Consider the following 16,821-nt stretch of genomic DNA (forward strand, 5'->3'; position numbering starts at 1 on the left):
TATATATATATATATATATATATATATATATACATATATATATTGTTACAAATTCTGGTCCACCCGGCGTGCGATCGGCCACGTACTCAAATCGCGACCGCGTCGCCCACCAGAACGGATAATTCAGTCGTGACCCTCCTTGAACAACGCCAGGAGCGAGTCACGGGTGGGTCATTCGACCTCACCACAATCGTGCCAATTGGCCACCTGTGCAGGATAGGGTTGTTCGCCAAATTCGACCGACCTAAGTACCTGCGCGAGTAGTTAACCGAGCGATCGTACCTCGCCGCAGACGGCCTCGGACACGAACCGCTTAAGCGGTCCGTTCCGTGCTTCAGTGATAACCGAGCGGTGTTATCGCCGACCCCGACGGATGTAATTCTATTTACTGGGTGCTTACACCCTTCTACCAATTCCTTCCGTGATGCAAGGTGGCACTTTCAAACAAGGGAAAAGGACACAACGAAACGGGGAAGAGTTCAACAAGCACGTTTATTACACCCTCAGACAAGGCACGTATTTACAGCCATACAGTGAATCATGCACGTATGTACAGTGATACAGTGAAAGCAAGCAATTGAAGAGTTACAACCGAATAAATGGGCTTTTATTCACACACAGTTACTTAGACAAGTCTACTTTTCAAGACGGCGCCACCACATGCACTTATACAAAAGAAAAGCCACCCTCAAAGACAAGGGTGGCAGACAGCTCCGTGGATCAAATGTACGTGGAGCCTGGATGAGTGGCCAGGTCCACGAGACCGAAGGGTCTTACCCGCGCCCTCGTGGCGCGATGGCGGGCAAACTGCAATGTCAGCGCAGCCGCGCCTGACTTCATGCCCCTGGCGTGGCTGGTGAGCTCTCTCTGGCGTTCTCCGCGCAGGCTCGCGTTACACAGCCGGCACCACGGTTGGGGAGGGGAACGGACGGGGTTACCGGCGCTTTCTCAGCACGGATGCTCAGTATGGGGGGGGGATTGTTGATGCCCGGAATGGGGAGGGTTGTTGATGCCCGGTATGGGGAAGGGGATTGTTGAGACTCTCTCAGCACGTCAACGCTCTCCTGGCGAGACAGGGGTTACCGGCGCTCTCTCAGCGCAAAGCTCGGTATGGGAGAGGGGAATTGCTGACGCTCCCTTCCGTATGCAAATATCCGGATCAGGATGACCTCGGGGGCGGAGCCACGCTCGCCCATTGGTCGGAGGAAAGGGGGCGTGAATCTCCCCTGATCCTAGAATTTGCATATATCGATTTCACACAGACGCGCATGGAGGCGGGGCCAAGCCGCTCCGCGCTTGCTTATTGGACGGAGAGGAAGTGGGTGTGTAGCATTCTTGATCCGAATTCTCCCTCGGAAAGGCCGCTATTTGCGCTCGCGGCTCGGTGCGTTCGGCACCAATCGCTGAACGGGCCCGAGACAGCCCGACGATCAGTGTTCACAGGTGGTGCGGGGATGGCCGTATAAGGAGAGAGGTGAAGGTGGTGGAGGGTTTTCGGTGGTGGTTTGATGGTTATGGTGCCGTTTGGGAATGGCAGTGATGCGATGATGTGGGATTGAGTTGTGAAGGTAAAGGTCGTGGCTGTTGGCGTTGTTGTTGTCTGAGGGTTGGAGCGTGGTTGTAGTTGGAGGCGATGGCTGGCGTGGTGGTTGTTGTGTGATGGCGGTTGAGACGTGGTTAGTTCAACATAACGATAGAACAGAAAAACGGCTATCTCAAAGCGTCGCAGCCCGAATGAATCATAAATTCCCTCGATATAACGGGTTTGGGGCTAACGGCACATGTACTTAGAGATATCTCACCTACGGGCCCTTCATGGTGTAATGCGAATTTCCACAGCCGTAACACTACCCCCTCCCCTTTTTACAGACTCGTCCCGAGTCGTCAAATTTTCGTGTGCCATCATGTGTAGTTCTCCCCTAGTACGTTTTACCTACGGATCCCTGAGTGCGACATTCATGGTATTCGTGTACCCAAAATAAATAACCTACGGGGATATATATATATATATATATATATATATATATATATATATATATATATATATATATATATATATCACAATATCTCAAAAAGTTGTGAACGGATTCGGACGAAACTTGGTGGACATTTGGGTGTTTGACAAGGAAGAATTTATTTAATTTTGGTGAAGATCTGAATGGTGTGGTGCGAGTATACCCCGGTTAAAATAGGTGTACCATATCCCTGTGTCGTAAGAGGCGACCAGGGTTGCGTCAGGAAGGGCATCCGGCGTAAAACATGTGCCAAATCACTATGCGGATCATACGGATGATCCGCTGTGGCGACCCCGAATGGGAGCAGCCGAAAGAAGAAGAAGAAGAAGAAGAAGAAGAAGAAGATCTGAATCCGGATTCGAGAATTTTTTTTCGTGATTCTTCGCCATTGAGAGATGGGGCTAAAATGATATAAAGCACAATATCTCAAAAACTTGTGGTCGAATTTGGATTAAACTTAGTGGGCAGGTTGGGAGTGTCACCACTACAAATTGCTTCTATTTTGGTGAAGATCCGGATCTGGGAAGAGGTATGCGCTCCACCGAGTGCTCTTCTCGTTATAAGCTCTTTTTATTTTTATTTTCCTTCTTTGATGTCAGACCTCTCTCAATATACATGCTTAAGCTTCTTCACACTCTTGAAAGATAATTATACACGTTTTAGCCACCACTGTTCATGTACGAGAGCTTCAAATTTGATCTGGACTTGTGGAATGAGTGATTAAGCCTTTCCGACCTTGTAGGGTTTGTTTCTACAATTCGCTCTCCCAATTTTTTTAATAGTTTGTTTTATATAACCCCAGTCTCTTCAATCCCAAGGAGTATGAAATCAGCATTTGGGTTTTTTTTTATTTCTTCCTCCGCTCCTAATTTCCGAAATGGCCGATCTGTATCTCAGAGCCAACTGGGACTTTCAGAATGAAATTTAACATCAATAATGGGAAGAGTATGTACGTGGAGTTGACATCATTTTTTGACTTTGACATAATTTAAGGTCATGATCTAATTATAGACATTTTAACATTTTCATCAAAACTCCACAAAGGTTTGTCAGATTAGAATGAAATTGCCCTCGCTCGATAGTCTGGAGCAAGGTGCATTTACACTTCATTTACGTCATATCCCTCTGAGTTAAAGATCAAGGTGAAACGGCAGTCTAAAGTAAAAAACACGTTTTTTTTTGTTATCGCTCAATTTTTCCATTGTGGAATCTTAAAGATTGCTTGACCATACAAGATGTTTTTGCTTCATAATAATGTATCTGCACAGCATTTGTTCATCTGTTATTTGATTAGTGTCCTTGACCTACGTTTTCAGATTGTGACCTATTTAACAAAAAACACCTTTTGATTATAACTTGAATAGCTGTCCTCCAATTTTAATGATGTTGAGCTTTATGGCTACACTGTTATTTTATGTGACCGAAAGTGTTAAAATGGTGGACTTTATATTTTTTTTGCAAAATCGTGTAAATTCGTCCAAAAACCTTCGTCTGCAGACCCACTAATCAGAATGCTACCAAATTTGGGTTACAACATTAGGCCAGTGCCCAGATAAACTGCAGGTCCAGTGGTCCTATTTTTTATGTTCTGACCTTTGGACTCTGCCCTTAATGTCTCTTTTAGCGTCTGGGTAGGCCATCAGCCCACAGTTTAGGCGGAAAAGTCACGCTCTAGCTGGCCCAAGGAAAGGGAAGGGCTGCCCTGGAGTGATAAGTCGAAGGGGGGGGGGGGTGATCTTCCAACCATCAAGCGAACCTTTGGGCAAATGGTGAGCAAGAGGGGAAGGCAGTGGTATGTCACGGTGTGAGGTAGGGGGCTGGGTCCAGAGACTTTAAAAGCACGTGCCAGTGTGGTGAATTTCCAGATGCCTGCGACCGACCCTTGGAGAGGCTGTGTGAAGTCTTCTCAAGCAGCCGTACGATGCCACACCCCTAACCACCCAGCCATGCCTCTCCTCTCTCTCACACCGGGCTGCGTGTGGAACTGGCCGTTCTGCTGCAAGGACGTGACGTGTCCCGCCAGGCACAGCCAGGGTATTTCTGTCCTGTCATCTCTCTGCTCTATCTCCTGTGGTGCGAGTCTGAAGGACTTGACGTTAGATAATTAAGGTTCTGTATGTGCGGTAGTGGGTTAGGGATTTTGTTAGATCACCATTTATTGTTGTTATTTCTTTTTGTATTCCTGTCACTTCATCGCCTGAAGGCAAATGCTTTATTAAATACACCTGGTCTCAGGGTGAATTCAGGTTGTCGTGATCCCTCCATTGGTATTTAATGAAAGCTCATTGAAGGTTAATTGACGACGTCAGTTAAAGACAGTGGGACGTGCCCCCCAGCTCGCTCAGCATATTTAAGACGAGGCTTGTGGTACATAATTAGCGTAGCGCTCAGCTAATTCGGTGCCCCAATCAGTACAATATCATGACTGGTGGACACGTGATCTTCAAATCGCTACAATAGCAATTGAGACAACTCGCCGGACAACTACAACAATATATTACCATTATTTGATGCGATTGTGGTAACATTTATTCGGGCTACACAGTCTGTATATATGTATATCTTAGAAAAACAATAATTGAAGATATTCTTCAGGATGAGTGCATAGCCAGTGTAGGATATTCTACTGACCTCATTCATCAAAAACCTCTTGCACTAAAGCGCTCTATATAACACTGGTCCTTCACAGGCGGTAATCAACATGACCGTGCAGCCATTTGTCTGTACATTTCAGCAAGCTTGAAGTTTTGTTTTGTCAAATGTTGTAATTCATCATCGTTCCCCTCTTTGTTGTTCTACTTCCTGCCATCTTGATTTTCACCACATACTTGAATGCAGGAAACGCATGATTATGTGCAATGGTTGCCCATACTGCCAGGCCAATTTCCCTCAGAATTAATAATCTCTAAAAGGCAGAGTAATATACATGAAAACAAAAGTCAAGTCCAAGTAGAAAACACCTTCATATCACAGAGAAATACCACAAAAGGTATTTTGACAAAAATAAAGATAATACAATGAAAGGGAGTCACAGGTTAATGTGCAAGCAGCATCGTGGTGGGAAAATGGTGTTTACGGCACAACATCAACACAAGCAGGATTCGTGAGCTCGAAACGTCATTGTTGACTGATGGACTGCGTAGCTCAAAGATCGTGCATTTGCCTTTGACTTTCCCAGTTTGAGTTCAAACTGTGCCAAAATCAAATCAAGCATTCAACTACAAATAATGTACTGCTACTTTGCAGGGACCTCAGGCATTACATCAAGTACACACCACTTCTCTTCTGAGGAGGAGGTGGGGTGCATTGGCATGGAGCCACTTGCCATGTCCACGAGCACCTGTGGATGGTAAAGATTCCGCAATGTCTTTACCAAAGATTTTGTAGGCCATTGAGTGCAGTACCGAGGCCCCTCCCCTTCCTCTCCTCCCCTTAATTTTTTTCTCTGCCCATCAATGTCAAACCACCTTGCAAAGTCCTTACTCAGGTAAATTGAATGAATGAATGGTTTATTCGAAACTCGCAAGTACAATCCATCATTATGCTGAAGGGAATGAATATTAAGTGGGGGGGGGGCAAGAAGGATGGGAGGGAGAGAGAAGGCATGACAGAGTGAGGGGAGGGAGAGGAGGGAGATAAGAGGAAGGGGGAGCGAGGAGGGAGGGGTGAGGAGTGGGGGGTGAGGAGGAGTGGGGGAGTAAGGAGGGGTGGGGGAAGGGAAGGCAGCGTGAGGGGAGGGTCCGTCCAGACATAACCACCAGCTGGAAATAACTGTCCAGATACGTGTGGAGATAAGCACCATTTGGATACGTGTGGAGATAAGCACCATCCAGGCATAACCACCGTCCAGATACATTCGGATACAGAAAGAAAGAGAGAGGTGTGGGAGGATGCTGCACTTAATTAGGAGGGTGTGGAGTGACGATGGGGCAAAAAGAGTAAAAGGTGGGGGTAGGGGAGTTAGCTGAGAATAAATTATGCTTTATGTATGAACAAAACACACACACACACACACACACACACACACACACACACACACACACACACACACACACACACACACACACACACACACACACACACAATCGTCATGTGACAGTTGAAAAAAAATTGGCTCTGCAATTGAGAAAACATGTTAATGCAGTGAACGGCTCGGAAATTGGGCGTCATTATCAAATATATTTTACTTTGAAACTCACAAAGAGAAACCATATAACCTTTGTAAAGCACACCGAGTCATATAAAATAACCAATTACTTTGGAAACAGTCATGAGGACAAAGGAAGACGTGATTGCTCATGCGCTGCTGAGGTTAAAAGTTAAAACCTCTAAGATACGGGATGAAACTTTGCCACCACAGCACCGGCATATACCCATATATGTACATCTACCTTATAGCAACTGCTGACTGTACATCCCAATCGGGACACGAACTGTACCGCCGTCGACTGTTGGGCGCTCAGCAAACCGCTTTAGCACTCAAGCAAACACTCCAATTAAATGGTTGGCAAGTGATAGCAATGTCCAAACTATGTCAAAATTGGACAAATGAACACTTTTTTTAGCGGTCAGAACTGCTGCTAAGTTCAATTCTGGAGGTTACATTTTGTAATTCAGCTTAGTTTAAGAGATTCTCGGGGTATGGCATGTGCGCAAATGAAATAAAGCCACAAACACTGGTGTCTCTGGGCCTTTATAAGCATTGCAACGTATCCAGCGATTTGTAGATATCGATAATGAATGAGGAAAGTGACAAAAAAAAACTTTATCGTTGAGAAATCATTGTGGCCTGTTCAAAGTCAGGGCATGGTTGAGCAGGCCAAAAACACATGGCGGCTTCAGACCCCAGTGAGGTAACCCAGGATATGCCTTAAGACCCCAGAGAGCGAGGTGACCGGGAATGTGCCTGATAAAGAATATAATTAAATAAGGCCAATAATTATAATCAAAAGGGGTGTTTTAATTAACCCAAACACCCAATTTTCACTCTTGCACTTCCCTTGGAGTTCCCTTAGTATGCATGCAAAGTTTCAAACCGCTAGGTTTCATGGTTTTGGAGTTATGGAGGACACACGGACACACACACACACACACACACACACACACACACACACACACACACACACACACACACACACACACACACACACACACACACACACACACACACACAAACACACACACACTAGTTGGTGTAGATTACAATTACTCAATATTTTACAACTGCATCAGCTACTCCTGTAAAAGAGTTGTGCATGAGGCATTAGATAGTAGTGAGGATTAACCGTGAAGGAATGGTATGAAGAGTGGATTAGATAGACGAACAATTCCACAGCTGAGAACAAATGGGTGCATCTCGTAAATAAAAGGAAGGATAATTATGACAAGAAAAATATCCATAGGTAATATGATAATCTTGACTTCCAACAGCCAACATTTCTGCTTAACTGAAGGACAAAATAGTTTAAACCTAACTTTCCGTTTCGTGAAAACAGAAAATCTTATTGTTACCATGCCCATCGATATCATATCGAACTGGATGGTGGGGAAGTTTGAATTTCCTAATGAGTGTTTTCACTGAAATCTCAACCAGAAACACAATGCATTCCACAAGACATTTATCAAAATGTCATCAATCCTTGTAATTGTTCCAATTATTCTCCATACCTGTGAACTGTCCTGCAGATACAGCCAGGTAGAGAATGGGGTGGCTGAAAGATCGAGGCCTGAAACGTGAAGCTCAGCAGAACCTGCAGGCAATGCTTGTTCGCTTTCCCTTGGGATCACCGATACGTCAAAACGCAAAACGGCGTCGTCGTTCATTCTCAAGTCCAACGCCACCAAGAAGCACTCATTGAATGTCACAGCCAATGTGCCTTGGTGCACCTGCAGAAACATGGTGACCGATGAAACGTGGCACCTTGATGGACTTTAATAATGCGGGTCAATTTTATATGAAAGGTTATAAAGCTGCAAAAATAAGCTTTTTGATGAACGATTGGTGAGTCCTGATTCCTGCTGCCCAAATTGTTCTGAAATAAAGAATGCTTGGCTGTGGAGTGTAAATAACACTGATGTGACAATCTATTCTATTGGATTCTCTTTATTTTCTTTTGTCACCTGCTTCATGGGGAGTCCTGAGTGGAAATGTGGAATTGCATACTTGAAACACACACACACACACACACACACACACACACACACACACACACACACACACACACACACACACACACACACACACACACACACACACACACACACACACACTGCATAGCAGGAGGTACCATTGATCAATTGAGAATATTGATCTTTGGAATTGCATCTTCATGAGGATTTCCAATCAGGATTCCACATGAGGCATTTGCTGAAACAAAATGAACATAAATCAATGGACCCTTATTCTACGTACCCCAAATTATAAGTGTTACGCAGGAAATATCCCCAAACAGTGAGTTCAGCAAACAAAAAAAAACAACAAAGATGAAAGAAAAAAAGCCCATGGTATAACAAAGGTAATCAACAGACAGAATAAGATACATGGTAATGATCCTTAAAACTCAAAATATACATGAGGCTTGCAGTTAGGATGGTGGGACAATGCAGTGTTTATGAAATTATTCTTATTATGAACACAATCAGAACAAAGGATGAGGGATATTAGAGGAAAAATTACAGATTTCTTTGGCAAACAAAATTTATACACAAAAGTTACCATTGACTAGGATTCTGGGAATGTGTTGGGAATATGAACCCGAACGAGTGAGTAACGTACAGCTGTGGTTCCAATAACTTGGCTGCCTGGTTCAAGGACGACAGTGACAAAGCAGGCCTTGCCCTGGTCTTCCTCTGTCAGCCCCTGCAGCTCGATTCCCTGGAGCAGCGTAACAGAAAGACGAGGCGGACATGATAATGCCTCAAGCACCACCTCAAGCTGTCCACTACAAGGATCTGCCCACGGCTCCTGGCCCACGGAGGAGAGTGAGTCCATCGACTCAACTGAGACAGAAAGAGCAAGAGAGTTGTGCCGCGTGAGAGAGCTCCTCTGGGAGAGGATCATATCAGCTGCGGTCGGTAGCTCAGCCAGATCATCCATGAGTTCAAGCTGGCAGTTCGAAGTAGAATATGCCACATAAGTCCCCAGTGCTGGGGGATTGGATGTCAGAGGACTACTGTATGGGTCCCTTCTCTGGAAAGGGAAGGGTTGGAATACACAGACACATCATCATTACCCTCATGGTAATCATTTTTTTTTCTTGATAGTTATTTCAAAACCATTGCAATTATCATTTTCCAACCCAGAAAAATACTATTGCTACCCCATATCAATAACCATGGGACTGCAATTGCAATTGTTTGAAAATCGATCGTAGAGCGCAGTATAATCAACTGGAGGTGAGTTCCTTGTTGACAGGTAGAGTCATTCTGAGTATCAGAATATACGAATGTTATAATGTGGAAACATTGTACCTTGTTTGCTCGAGTGATGCTGCACCAAGGGGAGTTTCAAGTTACTCGGTGTACCGCTATTGAAACAGTGAAGCATTGCTATTTCGTACATAACTAAACACATGGGAAAAAGATAAGCATGGACTGCGTTTTCCTAGATCGGACTGTGTTTTCCTAGACCGGACTGCGTTTTCCGAGATCGGACTGCGTTTTCCGAGATCGGACTGCGTTTTCCGCGACCGGACTGCGTTTTCCGAGACCAGACTGCGTTTTCCTAGATCGGACTGCGTTTTCCTAGACCGGACTGCATTTTCTGAGATCGGACTGCGTTTTCCGAGACCGGACTGCGTTTTCCGAGACCGGACTGCGTTTTCCGAGATCGGACTGCGTTTTTCCGAGATCGGACTGCGTTTTCCCGAGATCGGACTGCGTTTTCCGAGATCGGACTGCGTTTTCCTAGATCGGACTGCGTTTTCCTAGATCGGACTGCGTTTTCCTCGATCGGACTGCGTTTTCCTCGATCGTTCTGCATTTTCCGAGATTGGACTGCGTTTTCCTCGATCGTTCTGCGTTTGCCGAGATCGGACTGCGTTTTCCTAGATCGGACTGCGTTTTCCTCGAATGGACTGCGTTTTCCTAGAATGGACTGAGTTTTCCGAGATCGGACTGCGTTTTCCTCGATCGGACTGCGTTTTCCTCGATCGGACTGCGTTTTCCGAGATCGGACTGCGTTTTCCGAGATCGGACTGCGTTTTCCTAGATCGGACTGCCTTTTCCGAAATCGGACTGCGTTTTCCGAGATCGGACTGCGTTTTCCTAGTTCGGACTGCCTTTTCCGAAATCGGACTGCGTTTTCTGAGATCGTTCTGCGTTTTTCCGAGATCAGACTGCGATTTCCGAGATCGGACCGCGTTTTCATTGATCTGACCGCATTTTCCTGGATCGGACTGCGTTTTCCGCGGAAGGACTGAGTTTTCCTAGATTGAAGCAATAACTGAGAAAATTATTCAAAAACCCTAACATTTACCAAGAATAAAACCATTTTCAGTATTCACACTCCTTGACTTCTTCACATTTTGTTGTTACAGCCTGAATCAAAACATGGATTAAAATGAGATCAAAACATGGATTAAAATGAGATTTTTTTTTGTCTCCACATAAAATACCCCATCATGAGAAAGTAAAAACATGTTTTCAGAAATTTTTACAAATTAATGAAAAATTAAAAGCTGAAACGTCTTGCATCAATAATTATTCAATCCTCCGAGTCGACACTTTGTGTAAGCGCCTTTGGCAGTGATTACAGCTTCGAGTCTTCTTGGGTATGTCTATCAGCTTTGGACATCTGGATTTGGGGATTTTCTCCCATTCTTCCTTGTAGATTTGCTCAAGCTCTGTCAAGTTGGATGGGGAGTGTCGGTGAACAGCAATTTTCAAGTCTTTCCACAGATTCTCAATGGCATATATATGTATATATATGTATATGTATATATTTGAAAGTGTGTCTGTGTGTCTGTATGTGTGTTTGTCTGTGTGTCTGTCTGTGTGTCTGTGTGTGTGTTTGTCTGTGATCTATGCACGCGAAAAGTACTGGACTGATCCTCGCCAAACTTCACATGCCGACAGAACATGTACCCAGGAGTGTCCCGATGTAAAAGAATTGTACTTCCGACTTCCGGTTTCCGAATTATGACGTCATCACCTGATTTCGTAAAGTTAATTTTTCAAGTTCAGCCGATTGACATGGGGCCAACGCCATTTGCAATAGAATGAAAAAATAATGCTGCAGTCAATTGAAGACAATGACTTCCGACTTCCCGGTTTCCGAATTATGACGTCATCACCTGATTGCATAACGTTAACTTTTCAAGTTCAGCCGATTGACATGGGACCAACGGAATTTGCTCGAGAATGAGACATTAATACTACAGTCAATTGAAGGCAATGACTTCCGACTTCCCATAATGACTTATGCATTCGACACACTTGCAAAAGTGACCGTATGTATATTATACCGTATAATGATATAATAATCATCTGTAAGTCATATTTTATTAACATTTTCTTTGTTCATTATTGTTATAACAATGGTTATATAAACCATTTTTATTGTTACTGTATAACGTTTTTACGTCACTTCGGCCTGGATTCGGGATCAGCGATCAAATAATGTAAATCACGATTAAAAATTATTTTTTGATGATGCGGGAGTTATCTTTATGAAAATCAGTAGAGGAAATATACACCATGTCTGATGTTTGGGTCTTTCATGTCTTCAACGATGCCTTTATCTCCCGGGACGCATCATTCCCCATGACAAAAACCGGAAGCAAAAGCATCATAGCCGACGACACGGATTCCAAATTGCCAGGGTATTGTGTTGTTGTTGTTGATGTTGTTGTTTACTATTCTCTCATGTGCACGCGTTGAGTATGAAGCTCATTACGTTCGCTATTAAACGCTGTGCGGTGTATAAACACGATCGGGTTTGATTTCTATGTTGTGAATATTGTATCCACACTATTAAAAGTGTGTGTGTATGTGTGTTTGTGTGTGTGTGTGTGTGTGTGTGTGTGTGTGTGTGTGTGTGTGTGTGTGTGTGTGTGTGTGTGTGTGTGCGTGTCCATGTGTGTGAATCAGTGTGTGTGTGTGTGTGTGTGTGTGTGTGTGCATCAGTGTGTGTGTGTGTGTGTGTGTGTGTGTGTGTGTGCGTGTCCATGTGTGTGAATCTGTGTGTGTGTGTGTGTGTGTGTGTGTGTGCATCAGTGTGTGTGTGTGTGTGTGTGTGTGTGTGTGTGTGTGTGTGCATGTCCATGTGTGTGCATCAGTGTGTGTGTGCGTGTTTGTGTGTGCGTCAGTGTGTGTGTGTGTTTGTGTCAGTGTATGTGTGGCAGCCTCTACAATTTTATAATTAATTGTGACATATACTCCTTCAGACCCGCCTTCATCCACGGGATTCCTGTGCGGAGCACGGGTATCCCTGCTAGTATGTATATATATATATATATATATATATATATATATATATATATATATATATATATATATATATATATATATATATATATATATATATCTCCACGTTGACATTATTGGGTATTTTGTGTCGATCGGTGACAAAAAACTCAATTGAATCCATTTTAAATTGAGGCTGTAACACAACAAAATATGACAAACGTCGAGGGGTGTAAATACTTAGTGAAGGCTCTGTATTGGTAAAGTATTCGTGTTCGACAAATGACGAGACAAATCCAGAGGTTTTGTTAATTTTTAATCACAAAATGAGGATGTCTGAAATTGCACTGTTTTACACCAAAAAAAAACAAGCTAATTTTGGAATGGGGCTGCTGAAAACATATCATCTGATGTAGGGTTCAAGATCATTGAATAATGATAACCAATAATATCACAATGGACTGAATGTCTCAAAAGGTTAATGATCTGTGCAAACACCATTAGAATGAATGACTGCTGCATTTTCATAATTCTACACCCAAAGAATGTCCCTGACATGCTCTATTGGATTTTAATCAGGACTCCTTGTTGGCCAGGGCAATGTTGTGATGGCATTGTTTCGCAAGAGGTTTGTAACTGTACAAGAACAGTGGGGTCTGGCATTGTCGTCCATGAAAAGAGTACTTGTGAGAAGTGGATGGTTGTCAAAATGTAGAACAACAACACAATCCATAATATGTCTGCGGTACTTTTGGCCCGTCAAATTACCCTGCATAGTGACAAGGTCAAGTTTACAATCACATGACAGGCAATCCTGTATCATAATGGATCCACCACCAAACGGGATGGGCTCTACAATATGTGTTCATTTGCCACCAATCCCGAGTTCTACCATAAGTCACGTGCAGGTTCTCATCAGACCAATTGATTTTCCTCCAAAATGCAAGATTCCATTGTTGACTGCCCCGGCACCATGTCGAGCGTGCTGCTTTGTGTTCCTGGGGTGAGCAGAGCACATCTTATCAGTCTCTTGGTTTTATAACGTGCAGCACAAAGTCGGTTCTGTACAGTTCTCGTGAATAACCTCTGAGGGAGATTCCATTCATGCCACAACACTGTGCTGGTGGGTATAAGTAATACATGTGATGAGTGTGGTCACAGCTGCATCTTTTCTGTTCGAGGTTGCCCTTGATTGTCCAGAATAGGACCTGTCTTTAACAACATTGGTTCGCTGATGTTTGCAAATGAATCTGTTACTAATAGTCCGATAGCAGCCAGGTTGACATCCGATTTCACAGTAGGGCATCGCAGCGTTGTTAATCCCAATACTTTGCAATATTTTGGCTTTACTAAGTCTTATACGGGCCATAGTAGCATCGTATGCCAATGGAAGTATCATTACCTTCTCCACATCTTGACCAGGTGAAGTGAGTGTTTTTTCCCCAAGTTTATACCCCTATTGGGGTGCATGTACTGGGTGTGGAAAATTGACTTAATCTAGTGGTCTCTGCATTAAGGGTTCTTTCATTTGATTCAATATTTTTTTTCGCAAATGACTATTTTTTCCTCCGACTATTTGTTGAATTAATTAGGTGTGCTTAACCATTGCACATGTGTATATAATGCATGATCTCACCATTGAACTGTAGAATTTTGCTCAAATTAAAAATCTGCAGAGCAGAAAGAAGTTTGTACCTTCACCCATCCATCAGGACCATACTCTGTGCAGAGCATTGGTGCTGCCTTTGCAGTCTCCTTGGCGATTGGACACAATCCAACCACTCCAACACAGGATACCAGCAAGCTGGCACTCATTTTTCCGACCTCAGAAGGATGACAGGCGGAGTCAACCCCACCTGGTATTAATTCAACAGCTGAGTGGGATTTGAACTCAGGATTCAAGAATCCCAAGCCCACCACCCAAACCATGAAGCCAACTCCAGGCATAAAATCCTGATCCAGAACTATTTCTGATACACTGAATTTAATGCATGATTGTGAATGCAGTGAAAGTTCCAAAATCCAAATCCAAATCCATTGGGACCAGACCCTGTACAGAGGGGTCGGTGCTGCCAAAGCAGTCTCATGGGCTATTGGGCACAATCCTGGACAAGTCACCACTCCGACGGAGGATACTCGAATGGCTCAATCATCCCAGCAAGCTGGTACACATTTTGCCAACCTCGGTAGGATGACAGGCTGAGTCAACCACACTTGGTATTAATTCAACAGCCAAGCAGGATTCGAACTTAGGACCCAAGGACCCCAAGTCTGACATCCTAACCATTAAGCCAACACCAGGCAGTAAATGTTGAACAGAAAGCAAACTAATTAATCCAAAAATTTTGCTCAGAAAAACATTTTATGGTATCATTAAACGTTTGTTTTGCAATAATATGTAATATGAAAGAATGTTATTTTATCGATAGCATAGAGTAAAAGTTAGCGATGAAAGGGGACAAATTTAGATGCCGTAGGGAAAATCATGTAGGACGTAATTCATTGTTTTAACGTCATTTATTACTTTCCTTCCATTAGTCTTGAGAATGCTGTGTAAGTAGTGCACCAGGTCTACAGTAAGCTTGTTATTACAAAGCAGCAAAAATACACCAAGGAGTGATAAATCGATCAAGAATAACTGTTTGTGTGATAATTAAATAACCAGAAGGGCACTAGGAAGAGCTCTCGGAAAATTATCACATCCAGATCCAGATCTTCACCAAAATTTAATCAATTTGTCCTTGTCACACACATAACATGTCCAACAAGTTTAGTTCAAATCTGAACATAACTTTTTGAGATATCCTGCTCACAGTCACACAGACACACAGACAGAGGCAGAAAGACAAATGTGGGTGAAAAGGTAGCCTCCGTCCACCTTTGGTGGCAGACGCAATTAATAAATAAATAAATATATTTTAAATAAGGAATAACATGAATTGTTGGACGACGTGCGGCTTGTATTCATCTTCAGGATACTGCAGCAGTATTTCTGTTTCCCACTATTCTGCTAATTATTTATTTAATTATTTATTTGTGTTTCTCTGCAGTTTCTTAGGAGCTATCACACACACACACACACACACACACGCACGCACGCACGCACGCACGCACGCACGCACGCACGCACGCACGCACACACACACACACACACTAGGACTTGACATCAGACAAATGTGGCCATTAACCTTGGAGGAAGCAAGTTCTTTGCTGGAACACACTTGTTGCTTCACAAAAGACACCATGGGTTCTTTGAAGTCCATCAGCAGGGAACTTTTTGGGAGAGATCTCCCTCCCTAAGGGATGCCAAAACCCACAGAACTTGTGTTTGCTCTATCCTCTGAATGCTGAGTGTCATTTTAAAAAGGCTTTTGTATGACTTTGCCAGGGTCGGAATCAAACCGGCGACCTCTCATATTCAGAGTGGATGCCTTAACCACAACCCCCCTCCCCGAATCTGGTGAAACTGTCGACAAACTTGGGGGAAGGAAGTGAAAAGCACATGATATTTCTCAACACAAATACAAAGGAAGTTCAGTTTGGCTCCATGAACTTCACAGCTACTCTCGAGTTGAGGTGGTTGTCCACATTTACGATGTGTTTTCAGTTGTGATGGTCAATGTTCTGCAGGGGGGGGGGTGGGGGTGGGTTGAGTACTCTTCATTGTGTAAGCTAACTGAGCCACCCATCATTGCAAATGATGTATTGCACCGCTTCCATCATTACAAAAGATCAGGTTTTGTTAAAGTGCTGAAGAATTACTTCATTTAAAACCAAACACATTATAATAACATTTGCCCTTCAAAACAAAAGAGGCTCCTTGATGTCCAGGCCTGATAATGTGTGCGTCAAGATAATCCAGATTCATTATAAACGCTGATCAAGTGGTTTTCAGTGGTTCCAATTGTGTGTATTGTTATTGGGTGAACCAAGACGAAAAGGGTCCTGAAGTAACACAAACACACAAAGAAATTTTAGGGGATTTTATTTTTTTTAAATTTAAGAATCCTCAATCTGGAAGGGGTATTAGAGAGTGTAAGTGAAGGTCCTGGATCCACTGGCACCTGAAGACAGCATCCTGAAGTGAACGAAAAGGCTGGCCAGGCCTGACCTTCGACAGAAGGCGTTAGAAGTTTGCAATTTGTTTGAAGTACCGGTGATAACTCACTGACTCTTCATGAATGACGCTGTGGAATCCTTAAAGTTCATCAACTCTCGGTGCTGGCAGAGAAGACCTTCATGTCCTTCCTCTGGACGGCGCACGCATTGATGAATAACCCTGCATGCACAATACCAGGATGATGGTTTACTGCTGGGTCGAGATTCGAGCCCAGGCTAGACAGCTCAGAGACGAGTGTGCAGGTAAATCCTGCCAATCCTACAGACTATCCTGCCAGCAGTT

At 43.6% G+C, this 16,821-nt stretch overlaps 2 protein-coding genes across 10 annotated transcripts in view; one reads left to right on the forward strand and one right to left on the reverse strand.

The window, feature by feature from the left end:
- The window catches only part of IGHMBP2 (immunoglobulin mu DNA binding protein 2), a 198,540-nt gene extending 194,280 nt beyond the window's left edge, over positions 1-4,260 (forward strand). For all 3 annotated transcript variants that reach the window (XM_085884086.1, XM_085884087.1, XM_085884088.1), the window contains one exon: positions 3,881-4,260. The gene's annotated coding sequence lies outside the window, so the exon portion shown is untranslated. The remainder of the gene's footprint in view (positions 1-3,880) is intronic.
- Positions 1-16,821, reverse strand: part of SYT12 (synaptotagmin 12) — a 154,204-nt gene that overhangs the window by 65,565 nt on the left and 71,818 nt on the right. For all 7 annotated transcript variants that reach the window (XM_085884090.1, XM_085884096.1, XM_085884093.1 and 4 more), the window contains 2 exons: positions 8,791-9,204; positions 7,683-7,901 (listed from right to left, as the gene is read on the reverse strand). In XM_085884090.1, the coding sequence (XP_085740216.1) occupies positions 7,683-7,901; positions 8,791-9,204 (633 nt within the window). The remainder of the gene's footprint in view (positions 1-7,682; positions 7,902-8,790; positions 9,205-16,821) is intronic.

This window comes from Eptatretus burgeri, chromosome 6 (genome assembly GCF_056783735.1).
Source record: "Eptatretus burgeri isolate ZD-2024b chromosome 6, Ebu_testis_v1, whole genome shotgun sequence".
Lineage (NCBI taxonomy): Eukaryota > Metazoa > Chordata > Myxini > Myxiniformes > Myxinidae > Eptatretus > Eptatretus burgeri.